The sequence below is a fragment of the Trachymyrmex cornetzi genome, unplaced genomic scaffold (genome assembly GCF_001594075.2).
Source record: "Trachymyrmex cornetzi isolate Tcor2-1 unplaced genomic scaffold, Tcor1.1 scaffold5, whole genome shotgun sequence".
In the NCBI taxonomy this organism is placed as follows: domain Eukaryota; kingdom Metazoa; phylum Arthropoda; class Insecta; order Hymenoptera; family Formicidae; genus Trachymyrmex; species Trachymyrmex cornetzi.
The window spans coordinates 848,961-869,570 of NW_017299806.1; the positions used below are offsets into that span (position 1 = coordinate 848,961).

Consider the following 20,610-nt stretch of genomic DNA (forward strand, 5'->3'; position numbering starts at 1 on the left):
TGAATAGCAATTAGGCGAAAATTAATCTTCATCTGATCACGATGACATTGATAATTTACCGCCTGGGAGCTGAGCTTGTGAGTGATTGAATATAAAAAAAGCTGGACGAATTAAGAGTCAGGACTTTGAAATTTTTTAAATCTCTCAATTTTAACCATGTTTATTATTAATAATTAATATTTATCTGAATAATTTTCAACGAACGCGTTAATAAATAATATAAAAAATCACTAATACAAGATTTAATCGATACAGTGTTTTACGTGAAAAATTTAAAAATCGTGAAAAGTAATAATTAATCGAGACTTTCTGTAGACCTATTTTCCCAAAATGTAGATTAACTTTAATTATGGTTGAATTTACTTTTACCAGTTTTAAAAATTAAAAAAGGATAAAAAATAAATTAAAGAAAAATTTTAAAGTTAATCCATTCCATTATAGAAATAGGCATTACCGAAGCACTCTTGCCGATCGCTGGTTTCCGCGTAGCCCTCGGAACAGATACAGCCGCCCTTTGAGCATTCGCTGTTCGGTATAGTGCAATCCTTGTCGTCGTTGCAGAGATCACCCAATAGAGCGGTGACTACTCGAATCGTTGCTGGTGTCGGTCGATACACTGCAGCTACTCCTGTAAAAGTTAAATTTTTCATCATTCCCTTCACTGACAATCAATAATTCAAGTTTTTATTAGGAAAAAATAAATTTTTTAATCGTCCAGGACTTTTGCCAATTAATTCCTAAGACGATCTGGGAAAGATAAACAACTTTGATAATTTTATCTCTCAACAAACTTTATATCAGTCTATTGAATTAATATTAGTTCATTGAACTAATTCATTGAACTCTGCGATTAAATGCGCAATGAATTTTGAATTATTTAATATAGCTATAGAATTAAATATATTCTGCAATTTTCGCATTGTCAAGTATTATCAAACGTGCCACATTTCAAGCGTTGCAAGCAATTTTGAAGCATTAACGTTTTGATCGTGTTAATCCACAATTAACAATAAATCAATAACATGGTTAATAAAGTAGTACTTTACATTATTTTATCTGGTCAGTTGTTTCGATAAAATGATTTAGTAATCGGTTTTATATCTTAAAATGTTTCAAAATCTTTGATAAGAATTATAGGCTCAGGAAGTTAATAATGTTTTCTTAAGAATAAATTAAATTTTTTTTACTTATTTCATTTTTTCTGAAAAAAAATACAAGATTAAAAGTCTCATGAAGAGTTTCGAAAAGAGTGGACGTTTCTTTTCTTTTTACCATGTTTTAAGTTATCTCTGTCGATGGTGATGGTTTCTTGATGAGCTCGATGGGTGTAATAATATCGTGGGTCCGGCTCGGGTACCAAAAGATGCCGCGTGGATTTGGACAATGGAGAAATGGCGGCCGCTGGTTGAGTGTACTGTACAGCTGTGTATCTCTTAACGGGGAAGTCCGTATTAACCATAGGATCGTCTGAAAATGTTCGTGAATCCCCATTTCCTCATCATTTTCCCTTTTCACATTCTTCATCAAAAGTTTTATTCATCTCAAGGCTTATAATCAAAAATATTTATTATAAGGTTCTTTTTGAATCAAATATGATTTTTTTTTACATTAACTATTAATGAGATTTAATAAAAAAAAAAGATTATTATTAGATATATTTAGATGTGCGTTATTATAATATTTCATTTATCATCTATATGTACTATCGCTTGAAGAGAAAAAAATTAATTAAAAATATTTTGAAGAGATTATATAAATATATAAAAGATATTATATAAACAATTTGATAAAAGAACATATCAGTAAAAAAAATGGATTATAATTATATCTAATCAGTTATGTTTTTGTAAAAATCGATTTCCATCAGCATCATATGTGGCATATTATCCACCAAACAAGATTCGCGTTTTGTCGCTGCGAACTGTGTGTGCGTGTCGTGTGTGGTGTATGTGTATGTGGGTGAATGAAATTCTATCACGTAAAAAAGAAAGAAATATTTAATTTTCCTCATTAAAAGTTATAACGATGGCGACGTTTGTGAATATATATGATTGTAAAATTGTAACAGAGAGAAAATTTTTACCACTGCTTGGATCTCTGTTAATTAATTTCGAGACAAAACTCCAGTCTTTTTTTTGGAAGAGAGAAATTTGCAAAAAATAATAATTTCTTCATTTTGCTTTTGTTGATAAAACCCGCATTATGGCATACATATTTTATTTGATGTAAAAAAGATTACATAAAAAAATATAAACCAGAGAAGAGAGTAAAAAATGAATGAAATTTCAGTTCAGATTAATTTTTGCTCGAGCTCGAGTAATTCTCATAGACCAACCTAAGTTTTCGTTCGTGCTTAACGAAAAATCTCAGCGGAAGGAACCGTCGTGGGAGGCGCCCGTTGAGTTTTCCATAATGATTTAAGTTGCGATTCTGAAAGCTATATCCGAAAGTTTTGAGAGAGACTCGAGAACCTTCAGGAGCTGCTTTCTAATCTCGCTACTCATAGCGCTCCGTATCTCTACTTTTCTTTCTTTTCCTCTTTCATTTCCATAAAATGATTTGTTTTAAAAATACCATTCTTTATACCGAGATAAGTACGAATAAATGCAGCCCCTTATTTTTTAGCTTTAATCCGGCAGATTTTCGCTTTTCTTCTTATAGGAAATGGAAATAATGTTACACAAAATTTTATGGAAATTATAAATCGAGTTATAGTCGCTGAAGAATTAATAAAGGGGTATTCTATTTCAATTAATCTTAGGATATTATAGTATAGGATATCATTTACATCTTCATAATCAAGTGCCGTGTTTTGACTTTGTATTCTCAATTAATTTTATCTTCAGATTAGATTCTAACGCTTTAGATTGAAATCAAGTTATATATGACCGCGATAGCTTCATAGCAACGTCAATCTCCACAGGGCATTTATAGAAATCCACAGTGCGTTCTATAAAATTATCCCATTTCATTTCTATTATTATATCCATTTGCGTGAAAAGGATTTGCGTCACCCAGACGCCCGAAGATGAGCGCGACAATGGCGAGACGGCGGCGTTCCTCTAAATAATGAAAATCGAAAAGCTAATTCTATCGGCGCGGCGTAACGCGAAACTGTTAACAGGAGTCGCAACGGCCTTAATGGGGTTTTAATTACTTTCCAATTGCCGCGTTGTTTCCTGTTATTGTTCGTCGAGGACTTCCACTATTTTTTTCTCAACAATTGCCCGCCATCCGCCCTTCTCTCTCTTTCTCACCCTTCGGACTCTGAACTTTCCTCTCTTTCCGAATTCGCTCTCCCGCGCATTCAACAATCCGTTTATTTGTCTCCGTTTAATCGATTCGTTTATTTACTTCCGTTGTGACAACGAGCTTTTCTCGTTCTCTCGCGCTGTCACTGCTGTGAACATTCCCGCCTCTTCTCTTCTTCCGGAGCGGCTTCGGTCCATTTAAGGGATGAGGACTCCGACCGGCGACGAGAGGGGTGAGAAATATGATTTACGACGTGGAAATATGATCTGGCGTTTTACAACCGGCGAATCAATTTCTGCTTTGATGGGTATTTTTTTAATGTAGACGCCTAATGAGACGTTGCTTTAACAAAGCTATACACGCTGTCAGTTGAGAACGTATAGGAATCGATTGATTACTAAAAGATGCCTAAATTCTAAGCAGAATCGTAAGGCTCATAACATATTCTTGAAAGACTTGTAAGAATTTTTAAGTACATATTACAATATTTTTACAAACAGCTTTTTACTAGCATAAAATTTATAAGAAATCGTAGATATTTACGAATAATCGTCTAACGCTACATACGCATAAAGTTAGAATACTAGTCGTAAGTTCTTACAAGCTTTACGAGAACACGTTACGAGTTTTACGATTTTTTCCGCTTAGAATTAATCCATTAATTGGATTTTCCGTTCTTTTCTTTAACAGAACGTGTAGCAGTGAATTAATATTTTCTAACAAGTTCGGAAAGATTTTCTAGATCTAAACTTTTTTTCGCGAAACGAACGTTACATTTTAATTTCCTCATCAGTTAAAACGGAGCTTTTTAATATTAAAAGATACGTTTAATATTACAAAAGCTGGATTATGCAATTTGTTGAACATGGGAACTCAAGTTTTCATGATACAGTAGATTATAATACTAACCCCTGTGCTATATTGATTTATTGCTTTTTTTTCTGTAGCAATTTATTTCAGGATGTTCCTTTGACGATACGAACATTTTCACATGAAAAAGTAAACGTCGGTCGCATCCGTGATCTACCCGTCTTCCTTTCAGTTATCCCAGTACGCGACCTCGATATCCTCGCTTTTCGATAGTAACGCGATCATCGTAACTCGCGCTTGCATCAAGCGTATCGTATACTCGCAGGATATCTGGCAACTACGTCATCCGCCGTCGGTCTGCAGAATTCTCCGGAAGGATAGACTACGTAGTATGGTCTTCCTTCGCACAGAAAGCCGAAAGAACCAGCCGTCACAAGAAATTACGGCATGCATTATTTACCAGGATCCAAAGTGCCGGCGTCCACATCATCCTGTCGTCCAATTCCCCTCCCCCCCTTCCCTCTTGCTGTCGCCAACTTCGATCCTGATGCATTGACGGGGATGAGGCGGACAAGAAGGGTACGTCGAACGGTAAGGAACCCCGTGACCACCCAGTGAAGTCGGCGTACACTCGATGAAACTGCTAGAGCGAAGTCGAGGGGAAGATAGTGAAGAAACAGTGGGGCGAGGAGAAGGAAAACAGAGAGTTGGAGCGAAAGAGAGGAAGGAATCCGCGAAGACGGCGTAATCTGATTTATGTTTGACTCCGGAGGACGAGCCCCGAAGAAGAACTTTTTAAGAGATTGACTTTCAGCGAGAGAACCCAGACCGGCTGAAAGTGAGGGAGGTTCGGGGTAGAGGTGATGGGGGAGGGAGGATGAGAGGGAGGCTGAGCAATCGAAAATAAGGGGTCGGGATTCGCGGGGCGAGCCGGAGACTTTAATAGATTCTGACGTTTCGCTCCGCGAACTTCGTCAGGGGTTCGGAATATATCTTGAGAAGTGCGAGGAAAGAGGAAGGAAAGGACGTGGAAGTGGAGGAAGTGAGATGGCGGTAGGAAGATCTCTCTTTCTTCCGTACTTTTTGCATGGTTTATCGCGGCGTGGGTTAGATTCACCAGTCCTGATTGAGTCCGGGCTCCGAATTTAATGCCGGAATAATCAACGGTCCGCAAAATTAGATCGCGATCGCGGCGGTCTCCTTTCCAGGCTTGTTTGTAATTAGTTGAGGAACTCTCGCTAATGATGCGTACGCTCATTACATCTATTGCCGCGGGAAGAGATCGATTATGTGAGCACCAGAGTAATCACGCGGGAAAGTTTCGAGTTTTCGGACAACATAATTCTATAGCTCGAAAACAAAGGGGGGTTCAAATAAATGGTAAAAAGTCTCTCCGCTGTAAACTACATTTCGCGTTTTTCCTTCGAGACGTAGACTATTGTTTGCTACACGGAAAGTTTTGCTGAAATATCTAAAAATTTAACCAAAATTTTAATTAAATTTACCTGAAAGGTTTTATTGAAGTATCCAAAACTTTAACCATAAATTTAATTAAATTTAAAAATTTGTTAGACCTAAAATTTAATTTAAGAGAGTCGACTAGATATAGATCTGAAAATAATTTTGTTTGGACATCAAAATTATGCAGGATGTTCAAATTGATTGCTCATAGAATGTTAAAACTTTGCAGCATTGTCGTCAACAGACTTTAAGCATTCTAGATAATTATTTTGATGGTCCAAGAAAAGTATTTTTAGATCTATATCTAGCTAAATTTTTAGATACTTTAGCAAAATCTTTTTTCCATAAATCTTACTAATCGACGACGGACATTCAGTCATTCTCCGTGTCGTTTTTCTTTTAATAATTACAAAAAATTTTCTCTATATGACGATATCTTTCACTGAAATTTTTTGATTTTTTTGGACGAAGAAAACAATGCCGACCGAGAAAACTCTCACGACTGACAATTTCGGATAAAACTTTGTTGGCCGTATCTCTTTGCGGGGAGGCGTAAAGGGAGAGAGAGGAGTAAGAGAGTTATGCGAGTCACGCGGGTTTAATGCTCGCGGCTGGACCACCGGACTGCCGCTAGTTACCGTTCTGGATGTCGGTTCTTCTCTTCTGGAGACACGTCCCACGGGCGCCACTTAAGACGAGATCACGCTGGAAGTCCGCGGTGATTTAGTTAAAACCACCTTCGGTGCTCGCTCAGTTTCGCGAGTTAACGTTCGCCAACTTTCTTTATGTGCGAACGCGGTGGTCGGTACACCTCCGGGGATGCTTTAACACGACTCCGTCCGAGTGAACCTAGTTGCACACTTACATTCTCGCTACGCTTCCGTATCGCTTCCAAGTAATCGCAATAAATCATCGAGCGATTTAGAAACTACAGTGACAAACCTCGAAAATCGCAGGCCAAATGTATGTAGAGATATAAATATGTCACATATTCAAACGTATGTGTGATTTAAAAAAAAACTAATTGGAACAATAATTAAAAATTAAATAAAATAATTAAATTTAGTATATTTTTCAAACAAACAAATAAAATGGACTTTAGAAATCAAACAAAACAATATGAAAAGAACAAACATGGGTTATTGTTAACAAGAGTCACACGCGGATGTTAGTGTACAAATATATTCAAATTTATTATACATAAGTTAGCGCAGACTGTACATGGATTTGCTATAGTATTTAAAAATTTATTTAAATTTAGATCTGAAAATAATTCTATTGAATCATCAATATAAATATACAGGACGTCAAGTTGATTGCCAGAATGTCAAAAGTTTTTGCAGCATCGTTCATCATGCTTGTAAAATCTGTAAAATCATTCTATCCGTGTACGTTTCATATTTGAGTTATCTTTAGCATATAATTTGGTTGAAAATACTGTGATATATTATAAGAATTATAATCAGACATTAGACTGAGATTTCTTATACCATATCACGGTATTTTTTATCTTTATTATTTTATGCTGAAGATCGCTCAAATATTCAAACGAACCAAAATGTATTATACATTCTGCGTCTTATTAACTTATGTTAATAAATAGATTTGAATATACCTATTTATGCTTTAATCATTCTATCCGTATGACTCTTAGCCTACTTTATTCTTTTTTTTATTGTTTTGTTTGTATATCATCTCCTTTATTAATTTCATCATTTATCATTTTTATACCTTCTTGCATATCGGATTTTTATTTAAAATTATTAGTGCTGTGGTGAGTCTCGAATGGCGATCGCAGTAATTATGTGATCGCTTCGATTACGACACTTTCGTCACAAGTAAATTATCTTGCGAATATGTATCGACTTGAACACAAGTCCATTTGGTTACTTTGCTTCCTTTCTTTCTCGAGTTACTTTCAATCTGACTGTTACATTCGCCGCGATTCGTATTAATTACAAGTGTTATTCACGAAAACGAGAACGTGTTGATTAAGAAAGCAAGCAAAGTAGCTGCGGTGATTCCGGGTGCGGTTGCGGGTGCGGGGGTTACAAACATATATATACATGTTAGTAGAAACTTGATGAGTTTATTATAACGTTTAGATATACAAAGTGGACTACTAGTTAGTTCTTCTAGGGTAAGCTGGGCATTTTTTTAATCAGACTTCTCCATGAAGAGAGAATCTCCTAACGCCGCCGTCTCGTCTTTATCTTGCCCTCAATCTCTCTCGCAATTAACAACGTCCTCTATTTGAACAATCTAAATTGTTATAAGCCGATGTCACAGAGTTGTGCGCGGCCGTCCGACTGCTTTATTAGGCTACGATTCTATCAGGTTGTCCTCGAAGGATCTCTGGTCTTGACGGTAACAATTATTTCCATGTATACTTAAATTCTTCCCTATTGTACAAATCTCCTAATAACTCCTGAGCGATGATTGCATCTGTTGGTCCTAGTTACGCGGTTATCTAAATTCTCCTGATTAATTTACAGAATGAGTCGCCGAATCACAGATAATAATTCAGATTGTTGGAGCAACTCAACTTACAACAATATACCGCAGTTTCGTATGTTCGGAGACTAGTTTTACGTTCAACGGGCTATTCGTTTCTTCTTGTAAGTTCAGTGAATCGTTTCAAAAGTTCTGTTCTGGAATATCCTATCACCGACGCGTTTTTCTCTGTTAACATCGCTACACAATTAGGCATACTCTTCTCGACTACGAGTTACGAGCATCGATTTCATCAATCTAACTACGAGCTGACTGGCAACCGCATTATTTGTAGTTTTTTCTTTATCTAAGGGGTATACGATTTTGTTAGAAGCTGCCCGTGGTTCTCATGATTTTCGGACGTATTGTTCGGGCTGCGTGTGTGTGTGTGTGTGTTTCTTTCTCAGTAGCGCAGGATGAAAAGCGACCTGTTCGGCGGAGTACGTTCAGTGAACCCACCTCTGCAATGGCCAAAGGCCTGCGTGACCACGTCGGCCTGGTGGCCGCACGCGTAGAGCCGCAGCTCGCACTCGTTGTCGTAGGTCTGCCCGTCACTGCCGCATACCGGCACGGATGGTACATCCGCCGGGCAAGCGGACGGACAGACGCAATGCACGCCGCCGATCTCCGTGCAGTGGCCGCCCGAGTAGCACTCCAGTTCGTTGCAGCTCGTTGGTACAGGCGGTATCATGTCCGCTGCGGAGTAAAGCGGATTATAGCGCGGCGTTAATAAAATTACGCCGTCGTTGCGAGACCGCGTTGCCGTCCCGGGATACCGTCAGGTCTACCTCGCAGACCTTAGAACGTTATCTTAGCGTCGGGCGGTCGAGGAATAAATAGAGTTTGACACGAGACCAGTTATAGGGGACTCGAGTTTAAAATTACGTTTTCGAGTTTGAATGTTGGAACAAGTTAGAAGAATGAATCTTCTTCTGACTCTATATTTTTATTTTATCAAGGATATTGAAGGGTATTAAATCTTAGTTACTAACCGGTGCTTTTAATGAAAAATTTAAACGGTTATTGTTAGGTGTGATACCTGAGTAACAGCCGGTAGTCGTGAGTATCTTGTTGTGATCGTTGCAGATTGTGCATTTTTGTCCCTGGATGTCAGGCTTGCAAACGCAACGTCCTGTCATTTGTTCGCAGTCTTCTCTCACAGAACCGAATAGCGAGCAGCCGCATGCTATGTTAAAAAAAAAAAACGTTTATTTGTATTAATTTTTCACAGACACGTAATGATTATAATGTGTATAAGGAATAAATATATCAGAGTCGACTAATTACACGTATCCTTAATTACAAATTAAAAACTGAAAATATAGTGTGCTAACTTCGTGAGTCTAGCATGAAATTTTCCCTCTAAAGTGTACAAAAAAAATTTTTATATTTTTTACTACAGTTTTAATTATATCTGATGGTGGAAGAAAAGAATTATAATCTGGAATTGTAGTATAGTCTGGAAAGTTTTTCATGCTTTGCTAAACACGAGAGGAATATATCCCAGCGAACATATTTTACGTAAATGCTTGTGATGACACATTCTCGGTGTATCTGTATCATATCACGTACGCTCGCGTCAAATGATTACGGTGAATGGAGAATCATGGAGTATACTGATCCAATCTTACGTATGCATCCCTGATGACCCTCGCTTATCTTCGGCAGCCCCCAGTAACCCGGCATACACCTATCGCACTTGAGACCGCCCACACCAGGCTTACACTCGCATTGACCGGTTTCCGGGTTGCAGGTGTCAGACACGCTGCCGAGTCGGTTGCAACCGCATAAACTCGGGCAGCCCGCACCGTCCGGGCCGAGTGCGGCGGTTTTTCCGTCCGGACAACAGCCGTGCCACGAATCCACGCATTTTACCACCTGGATACCGTGAACTAAAAAAAAAACACGCAACTGTGAGCGTCGCGGAAACTTATAGGACATGTTGATCCTGCAGCGCAACTTGCTTGCGGTCGAGGGAATCACATTTCGTGAAGAACGGTTTTGTGATATTTTCGGAAATATTAAACTGTCATATATTAAAGATAATTTTTATAAACGATAATATCACATATTCAGATATATATATAACATTGATATTTATCTAGACAAAAGTTTTTCAATTGGTATTAATTGGTCGCGAATAATCTTTACATGTGCCGCAAAAATTTTAAAAAAGATAAAAAGCGAAAAAATTTAGAATTAAATAAAAAAATGAGTAAAGCGCGAAATAAAAAAATATTTTAATATAAAAATTATGAAAATTACTTAAGGACGTTCTCCGACTGCAGTTGTGCTCAACCTAATGAGCACATTAGTGGTCACTATTATGAAAATTTTTATGAAAATTTATTTCACTTTTATACAGTATAAAATATTCCATAAGTATTAATGTGTTTATACAAGTTTTTTTATACAATATAAAATGCCTCCCACCTTCGCTACTGCCGTCGCGGTCGAAAAAATAGTGACTTTAGTTACTTTGTTACTTACTTTGCTCAATGATTTCTTAAAAACGAATATCGGAAGCCATATTCAAATTTCAAATTATGCCTTGTGATATCAAGTTTTATGTCTCATTGTTTCAAAAAATTATTAAGAAAAACTTTTTTACTGTGAATAAAAAGACCACTTTCGAGAATAAGTTTTAGATAGGGACCCTATGTATATATATATATGTATATATATTTTAAATGCTTCAACTTTGAAGTGGAATATCTCGATTTTTAATCCCGCTCCGGGTATTGAGTTTTAAAGCACATGTTCAGGACATTAAAACAAGCTTATTCTGTAAGTTTCAAAAAAATCTAAAGAAAATGGATTTTTTCGGAGAACGTCCTTAAATTATATTGTGTTTATTTTCATTTTAACAAACCGATATTACCGTTGCAATAAATTTTTTAAATCACTTTTAAAATACTAAAACTAAAACTGTAGAACTGTACTGTTTATTTCTGAATATGTCATGTTAGCGGTAAGAACTTATGCTGAGCGTATGCACTTAATGATACCTCAATCAATTTGGTTCGCTAGTTAATATGCCGCGAATTAAAAAATCGAAAAGTGTTGGTCTAAACACATTTGACATTAAGCAGATATCGGACTGAAAGTCTTCTTCTCGCTAACCTTTCTTGCAGCAACGAGCGAATCGCGTCGTCTGATGGCAGTAACTATTGCTAGGGCAGTCTTTGCGTTCTGGTCCACTACCACAGTCGTACTCTTTACCTTCGGAGTCCACTAACGGAGGATCGCCGTTGCAGGGCTTGACTTCCATGCCTGCACGAACATCGTTATATGAGCAGAAAGATTTTTAGTATCATTATCCAATATTAATTTACAAAGCGATTTATATATTGGTTAACTCTTCATCGGCCATGTGGAATTTTGCACTTTTCTGAACTTAATACAAAAAAATGTTTATATATATATATATATTGTTCTGAATTGTATAAACATCTAAAAAATTATTATATACTTGTGAAAGCTTTAACAATGAATTTTTACTATATCAGAGAAGTCAGATTGTATTTTACTTATTTTTTACAGATTTAAATTTATCTACAGAATTCACAATTAAAATCTCGACTGTAACTTCGAAGTCCAACTTGGCTAGCGGAGAGTTAATTTACGTTAAAATTCGTTAACATCATAAAAAGCGCAAGAAAAGCGTAGGGAGTTAATTGTTAAAATATAGCTTCGTCCGTCTGTTGTCTCAATTAACTGGTCTTCTCGAGAGTTCCGAACCTTGGCAGAGATCGAGAGGTCGCAGTCTGAGTTCCTGTTGCCTCTGGCAAGCCTCCATTTTCATGGCGCAGAGGGAGGAGTAGATTCTGAGGTCGCTGCCGCAGACGGGCCGCATATTCTCCGGTGAAATAGAGGCGCAATCGAATCTGCAGCTACATCTGGGAAACTTGTCCGGGCCGAGCTCGCAAGTCGCCTCGAAGTCGCAGTGAATGTCCTTGCATGCCTCCCGCTCCTGCGTGCTAGTCAAGTCGGCGATGGTGGTGACCACGCGAGTCACCGCGGGTGTCGACTTGGTCGCTGTTAGAAGCGGTTAGAAAGCGGCTGTTAGAGCTGTTTATCGTTAGAGCATTACGCAGGCAAATCGTTAATGACATGCGGTTAACTTGGATCAGCGTTAGAGGATCTTGGCGCTTTGAGCGTCTCAACACTTAGAGACCCTCCAGTAAGAGTCTGGACATGAGAAAGCCATATTAATTCGTCATGTTTTAATAATTTCTGAGAGAGAAAAAGAGAGAGAGATAGATAGATCGATAGATAAAAGCGTTTATTATTCTAGGGTAAGTCTCTAAGAACATTTAGCAGATGAGTGAAATTACAAGATGAGAGACGATTTAAAAAAAGTAATATACAATGTTTTAATAATTTCTGAGAGAGAGGGGGGGGGGGGGGAAAGAGGATAGAATAGAAGTAAAGAGAAAAATATGGTAAATGTATGTCCTTTCTCGTAGATTTTTGTTAAACCTATTTGCATACAAAACTGTGACTCGTGTCCAGATTTTTAGTAGAGGATCTCTACTCGAGCGAGTTTCCAGTCGCCTTATATAAAGGAATAGCGACGTCTAAAGATTACAGAGGAGATGCAAGAGATATCTAAACGTCTCTGGAACTTCATAAGCATCTCACGCCTCGAGCGTTGTGTTCAAAGGGATTGTGGATCGCGTTACGTTAGACGTCCAAACTCGTTGTCAAACTGTAATAGTTTTTCGTTACATTGTCTGAGAGACACACAGAGAGCGCGAAGTATCTCTAAGCGTTAAACATAGCACGTGCTTTCGGTTGATTTTAAAGTATACGCTTGATCACGTAAGTTTTACGCTACTGTATTTTGGCCATTAAAATTTTACTCGGTGCGTTTCGCTCCACGTTCGCGTTAATTACGAATTAACTGTGGAGGGATCTCCGCAAATGGATTTCGTGTGATATAAGAGGCGGCTGTATAGTTTCGGTAACGTACTCAATGCTGCTGCGACCAATCTCTCGGAGCAGTCTCCATAAAATATGACGTGCAACGCCGACAACTTGGGGTCCCTGCCGCAGGCCGCCTGCTGCAGTTCGCACTCCGACCGGTAAGTTTTAAGGTCGCTACCGCAAACAAGCTCGCCGCTGCTCTCCGGACAGACCTTCGGACACACGCATACACCCGCCACGCAATGCGCCCCGTGGTCGCATGTTACCCTGTCGCGATCGCACAATTCTGCAAGACATTCAGTTTTCTCTTTTTAGTTAGCTCGCAACATAGACGGATTATTGCTATACATCTTAAGTCTCTAAAACAAGTAATTCGGTGGATTACTATAATTTTCAGAAAAGAATATACACTGTTAGAAATGTTCTTAAATTTCATTAACTTTTAAGTTACATAATTGAATTTAATTTGAATTTAATTTCATGACATTACATTAAATTTAATGTATTTGTAACTAACAAGTATATTTATGTACATGTACATAAAATTTAATGTACTTTTCATAAAATTTTATTAAAAGTACATTAAATTTCATAAATTTAATGTACACGTTCATTACATTTAAGTAACTACTGTAACTTAATTTTCAGTTAAATCATTCATTACTTTTAATTTCACTCATAACCACCAGCTTCATTTACATGTAGGTTACATTTCTAACAGTGTAGATATACGCGCGCGTGTTGTATGTATTTACTCTTAGTAAAGTCTAACTTTTAAGATGTCGAAAGAATCTGTCTGAAAATTTGTGAAGTAAAACATACTTTAATGAATTAAAAGTGCTTTACTCTTGGAATAAAATTTTGATTAATATTAATTAATAATTGATGTAATATATATTTATATAATATAATGTTTATTAAATAGTTCATTTTATTTATAGTATTTATTATAATATTATATAGTTTATAATATTATACGCAGTACTTTTGTGTAAATCTCTACTGCGGTGGAAAAGAAAGGATAAAAAGAAAATCGTTTTACTTGATCGCGGTTTCTGGACTTATCGCATTAGCTCTCATTCGCAAGACATATAAAATATATGTTACTTACCGCAAGCACCCACGTAGCTAATATTGATGAGGACTTGGTTCATGCACGACGCCCTTTTCAATGAGCATTCGTTATCGTACGTCACACCATCAGAACCGCAAACTTTTGCCGCCTCTGGCGGGTCCTTCACCTGTATATAATTACAAATTTGAATTTAATTTGAATAATGAATTGGATTTATGGCAATATATATAAGAGAGTAAGAGTTTTCAAAATAAAATCTTTGTCTTATAATATCTATTATAAAACCTGACGCTAAAGAAAAAAAAAATATATACAATTTTAAAATAGGAATGTGCTATTTACTTTATGTCTTGCATTTCTACCCTTGCTTTCATATGGAACGTAGATTTTTTCTCAAAAATGATAAAACAAGACCGTATGCATGGCGAAGGAGCAGCAAAGGGTAATATGGAGAGTAAAATAAAAAGAAACAAAGGAAATTTAAAAGTAGAAGTTGAAAGAGGAAGCGGGAGTGCGTGTCTCACTTGTTGCGCGATACATGAGTGCCGAGGGATGCAGAGGTGCGTTTGACGGACAGTAGGGTGAGGCTGGGAATAGGGCAGGGAATAGAGGAACAAGGGTCGTCGAGCTGTGCAACAGCATAGGAAAGAGCGAAACTTAATTAGCTCTGCCGTCATATTCGCAGCTCCTCTTGTTTGCTTATTACACGCGCGTTTCATGCACTTGCCACCCTTCGCTGCCTGCCACAATTATATTGGTCAGTTGCGCATGTACAGGGTGTCCAAGTAAAAATCGCACGGTCAGTAAACTATTGTTCTTTATCGAATTTAGGCTCGATTATTTTTTTCGCGAAAATGCAATGTATAATTTCAATGTGTATTAACACAATTAACACATGCGCGTATAATCTATCTTAATTCTGATTATTTATAAAATGCGAATGTAATTGCTAATTATTAAACTGATAAATAAATGATAAATAAATGAATGATAAATTCATATTTAAAGCATAATTAATTGAGATAAATTGGCAGTAAATTATTGAACAGTGACTGTCACAGAAGTAATTGATAATTTATTTTAATAATTTGCATCTTCCGTTTGGAATATTTAACGTAACATACATATAATTACGCAAATAAACCTTTGGGAAAAAGTATTCATTTGATCTATTCAGAATTTCGAGAGAAAGGTATTCGCATGAATGGCTTTGGCCGTTTTGATGAGAAAGACGATGGTTATTACGGCCGTTCAAAATGCAACCACATCCGGTATGCGAGCTGCGGTGAAGTTTCCGCTACGAGAGGGAGAGAAAGAGATAGACAGAAAGGGCAAGAGAGACGTCCGCACGATTTAGTTGGCTCCCTGTTAAGTTTAATTGACGTCAGTCAGCTCATTTTCTGAGGTTAATCCGCGTGCATACGCGGGCTCGTGGTTCGTGTTTCATTAAGAGGATTATTGTATGAGTTGTTCTCTACAATTATTCTATCTCAAATTAGGAATAAAATTGTCTGCTTAAATCCATCATGCAGATGGCAACTCTTAATTCTGAAAGGGTGTGGCGATGACTTTGCCGATTCTCTATCACAGGATTTTTCAACTGGTGGGTCGCAAAAGATCTTTAAATATGTCACAAAAATTTTAAGAGAAGGTAAAATGAAGCGAAAAAATTTAGAAATAAATAAGAAAGTGAGTAAGACACATAGTAAAAATGTTTTTTTTATTGTGAAAATTATTTAAATTATATTTTGGTTACTCTCTTTCTAATTGAAACGACGATACTGTCATTGCAACAAAATCATATAAAAGAATAATATAAAAACTAAAGAACTTTAGAACTTTGCTGTTTATTTCGTATTAACAGTATCTGATAAAAGATCTATGCTGAGCACTGAAGCATGCGTCTTATGATGTATCTTGACAAATTTAGCTAGTTATTTAATATGCCGCAAATTGAAAAAGATTGAAAAAATACTCTATCACAATGGCTGCGTTCAACAGAAAAAGCAGCTTTGCAACTGTTGTAAAATTCTACAATATGATTGGTTTATACATTTAGATCCAGTGAAGAACTAAGGGCAAGACCAATCATATTAAAGAATTTTACAACAGTTGCAAAGCTGCTTTTTCTGCTGAACGCAGCCATTGTTTTGCACAAAAATATTAAAAAAATTTAACGCGTATTATAAATTAATATTTAATTCTGATAATTTAAGCGACTTCCTGTCGACCTGTCGCGGTCGATTTCACGTTGTTTCTCCGAGGAAGTATGTGGAATTCGGAATTTCCATTGTGGGCAGAGAGATCGCGTCGTCGACTCACTGATACTCCCGAATAAGCATCCGTGACCGACTGGCGAGTGGACTTCCTCTCCCGGAACAGTACCCTGCAGAAGTCGTCCGCAAGGTTCCAATACGAAGCCTGCCAATCTAATCCTTTTCTCAACTCTTTTTCCCCGACGTTGAATGCATCCCTTATTCCGCTCCAGGTCTCCTCGTGGACGACCACGGAGGGACATCGAAGGAATTCGGAATTGTTCGCCGTCTCGTCAGCAGGACGCTCTGCGAATCGTGAAATCCGAGCCACTTCGCCTATCGCCTGTCGAAATCGGCTGAATTTTCCGCGGAGCCGCTATCTTGATGAACCAACATGCTTTCCATTCTGAATGCAGGATCGCCGTGACGGGCCGGGAAACGCGAGAGATAGGAGGAGAAAGAGATTGTAATATCTCCGCGCGTGCAACCGGATACGAAAAATTATTTATCGGAAATCGATCCGGGATAGGCAAATAAATCCGCGGAGATTGAAGTTCCGTGGAAACGAACCGGATTTTAATGTATCAGCGCGCATCAAATCGTACCATCAAGCAGTTATATGAAATAAGCGGAAATAATATAAGCATGAGAGAATCATCTAAAAAATTGCGAGAAAATAAACCGATTCGTTGGAAGTTTGATAATAAAATTATTTTTCATTATACATTAGATATGTAATCTCAGACGCAAGGATTTTAATGCAGATCGTATAAATCTTTATAGCAAGTATCATATATATACATAAAATGAATGATTTTGCTAAAATATTAAAAAATTTAGTTTGATACAGATTTAAAAATAATTTTGTTGGACCATCCAAATAATTATGGAGGAAATTCAAGTAGGTATGATGAAAGCGATGTTGTAAAAAGTTGTGACATTCTAGCAACTAGTTTAAGTATCATATAATTATTCTGGATCAATAAAATTGATCTATCAAGCCAAATTTTAAATTTTTCTGCAAAACTATTATTTTTGTGTATTTCAAAAATAATTATCATAATAATGATTTGTCATAATTTACATAGAATTCCTTCGCTAAATAAATTCATATAGCACGCATCAAAGGATGAAACGCATCGGACGCCCGACAAAGTTGTGTGAACGAAGAGGAACAAAATGTTAATTAAATTTCTTTCTTCACACGCATGTTTCTCTGTTCGTTCTTCACGTCGCGACGCCTTGAAATACCGCTGAAATTTTCGATGTTTTGTGAAAGAGCTATTGACTATTGTCGCCTAATGAAACATGAAAACGTCATTCATGCCGCAAACGAAGGATATAATAAACCGGTCGCGTTGCGAAACGCCGCGCCGTTGATGGAAAGTTCTGAAAATAGCGTATGCAAATGCACTCGATCTCTTCTTTCTTCTTGTTCCTCTTTCCCTCTCACGTTGGCACCTAACGAAGCGGCTTTCTGCTCTTGCAGCGGGCAACATTGAACGATCTTGGGGAAACGCGAAATATCGCTGCTAGCCGAGGATGCATATACGAGTGCAGGCGCGAGCAAGACATTCATCATCGTGAATGAATATTTTATGTCGGTTACGCTAACGAGCAAACCCTGGCGTGGCGAATCGCCACAAGCATCTCGAAACGTATTCCGCGTTCATTCTTTCTTGGTAGAAAAATTGGTTTTGATCTTTGATTAATTATATCAATATCGCTAGATTAATTTATTATATTGAGACGGAATTGATAAAAAAGAGAAATCGTATAAAGGAGTATTATAGGAGAATCTTTTTTTTTATATAGGCAAAAGACTTTGTATCAATTATGAAAAATTGGGTGAAATGAAATAGTTTTTATATATGTTGTAACTAATAATGTGATGAATAAAAGATGCCATTGATATAAAACGCTCGATAATGGATAATGCTTGAGTTATGATGAACGAAAGTGTTTTCTGAACACAAGTTATACATTTGATACGTCACAGCTCGAAAACTATTCGTTATATATTGAGTCTTGTGTTTATGTATATTTTTAATTTTACCGCATTATTATAAGCTATATCATACGAAATTTGACATTATATGAAAACTAATTCATTTCATCGGAATCCAATTTTCCACGTAATTACTGTGGAGTCTTTTGAATGTTGCTTTATGCTCGTTAAATATTTGCGTTATATATGTCTGTTGACGCATTTATAAATTTTTTGATAAAACGATTCGGCAATATGATTTATATTATCTTTTATCGGACAAATACAGAATATTTCCTATAGAGAACGCAAAGTATAATATTTATCAGAATTTCGTTAATTTTGCGTCAATTGACTTTAACGTAAAATACTGATTTTCATTATAATTATTATAATAATTATAAAATACTACAAACACATTTATTCTGCAAAGAAGAGATTTCTCTCTTTTTCAGTTATAAAGAGAATTAATCCAAATATTTATTTAAAAGAATATTATTACAATACGGAAAATATATACGTATATTGTCGATATGATTTATTGAATTTGGGATTTTGCAAGAAGCTGTCAATCTCGAATTGACAGCCATTTGTCTCAACGTTATATTTTCGCAGAAATACAAGTAAGACAGGCATGACATTTATAAAATTTCGGTGATCGAAATGGCACGAATGCAAATGACAATTCTGAACGATCCAAACATTCAATTTAATATTCTATAAGCGCGTCATACGCTATCCTGATATATTTACCCGTTATTCATTAGAATATTTGTAATGCATTTGCGTGTGATGGCTTTATCAATATATGTATACACAGAAAAACGATTTTACTGAAATATCTAAAAATACAGCTAGATACAGATCTGAAAATAATTTTGTTTGGACCATCAAAATAATTGTATAGGATGTTCAAACTGGTTGCTGAAATATTAAAACTCTTGCAGTATTATTATCAACGTTTAAGCATTTTATATAATTATTTTGATGGTCCAAAACAAAATCATTTTAACGTCTATATTTAAAGCGAAATTTTTAGATATTTCAACAAGTTCTTCCCTCTCGTGTAATATTACACATAGAAATATGGGAAAATAGAAATGCAGACTTTTTGTTTTCAACGTGCTCGATAACTTCGAGATATCTGAGACACACCGCGCAAAAAAATTAAAATTAATTATCACAATTACAGAGATTCGTGAATTTTTTTATTAATGCAATTTTCACAAACTTACCGTAGTTTCGCACTTTGAAGGACAGATGCATTTAGCTTCTCCGCCGTTATCGCTTTCGCACTCGCTATAGAATTCGCACTTCTTATTCTCGCAGCCATCTGTGAACAGATTGGTGACAATTGAAACCCTATAATGGCAGCGTTTACGTAAGTTTAATGCAGATTCGACTATACACATTCCTTTGGTTTCGTGACACTCGCTGAGGCTACTAATCACGCGCTACCCCTTGGCCACTTTTCCTGGCGGAAGCGGACCGGTCAGAGGACTGCCTCAGGATAACATATTAATAAAGATTCTCGCGCGTATTTGCATAACGGCGTCCGTTTCGAATGGAATTCTCATGGCAGTGGGTGGAATGGGTGGCTGAGAGGAGAGAAGGGTGGTCGAGACAATGGGTGATACCAAAATGTGAGCCAGCAGAAGTCGAGGAAGGGTGGAAAGAATGATGGTATAGTGGCTTGCTAGTCTCGAAATTATCTTTAGAATTTATTAAAATTAATGGCGGATGTGAGGGAGGACGTTAGAGAGAAAGAGAAGTATAAGTAGAGAGAATATGAGACAGAGATTCATCCCATTAACGTTGATGTGTCGATGATACTCGCGGTTCGGAATGACTTCTCTCTGATGACTTTCTTAAAAACGAGTTTGAAAATGGGACACTGTGAGCGGAAAATTATCACATACTGGAGATGAGCGGGACGGGGGCGGAGGATGAAGGAGAATGAGAAAGAGGGGTGAAAGAGGGAGGGGGGGGGGGAACGCATGCATATGCAGCGTGCATGCCGCAGGGTAACAACTCATATGATTCCAGCCGTGGAACAGCCAACTAACGTCGCAAAATCGCTGTCTAGCGGGCGATGCACGAAACCGAATTCTACGGCACGTTTCGGCCGATTTCTAATGCGAATCCGAGATTGGTAATGGAAATCGTCTCCTCTTCTCCCTGTGATTTATAGGAGATCGTACCCGAGCAGAAATGAATCTAACCAATCTGATTTACCATCTAGGCACTAGACAGTATTAACTAGATAAGATTTCTAACTCGTCACTGGATAGTCGCTAGCTAATATTTCGTAATATCAATAAATTTGTCTAGTGACTGCCTAGTAATTA

At 37.0% G+C, this 20,610-nt stretch overlaps 1 protein-coding gene across 1 annotated transcript in view; it reads right to left on the minus strand.

Annotated features, from left to right (window-relative positions):
* LOC108765558 (agrin) overlaps positions 1-20,610 on the minus strand; it is a 51,594-nt gene that overhangs the window by 6,326 nt on the left and 24,658 nt on the right. The window contains exons 6-15 of the mRNA XM_018514322.1: positions 19,498-19,595; positions 14,057-14,186; positions 12,992-13,231; positions 11,758-12,054; positions 11,140-11,289; positions 9,648-9,908; positions 9,056-9,202; positions 8,476-8,712; positions 1,273-1,467; positions 455-628 (exon numbers count right to left, since the gene is read on the minus strand). Coding sequence (XP_018369824.1) covers positions 455-628; positions 1,273-1,467; positions 8,476-8,712; positions 9,056-9,202; positions 9,648-9,908; positions 11,140-11,289; positions 11,758-12,054; positions 12,992-13,231; positions 14,057-14,186; positions 19,498-19,595 — 1,929 coding nt within the window. The remainder of the gene's footprint in view (positions 1-454; positions 629-1,272; positions 1,468-8,475; positions 8,713-9,055; positions 9,203-9,647; positions 9,909-11,139; positions 11,290-11,757; positions 12,055-12,991; positions 13,232-14,056; positions 14,187-19,497; positions 19,596-20,610) is intronic.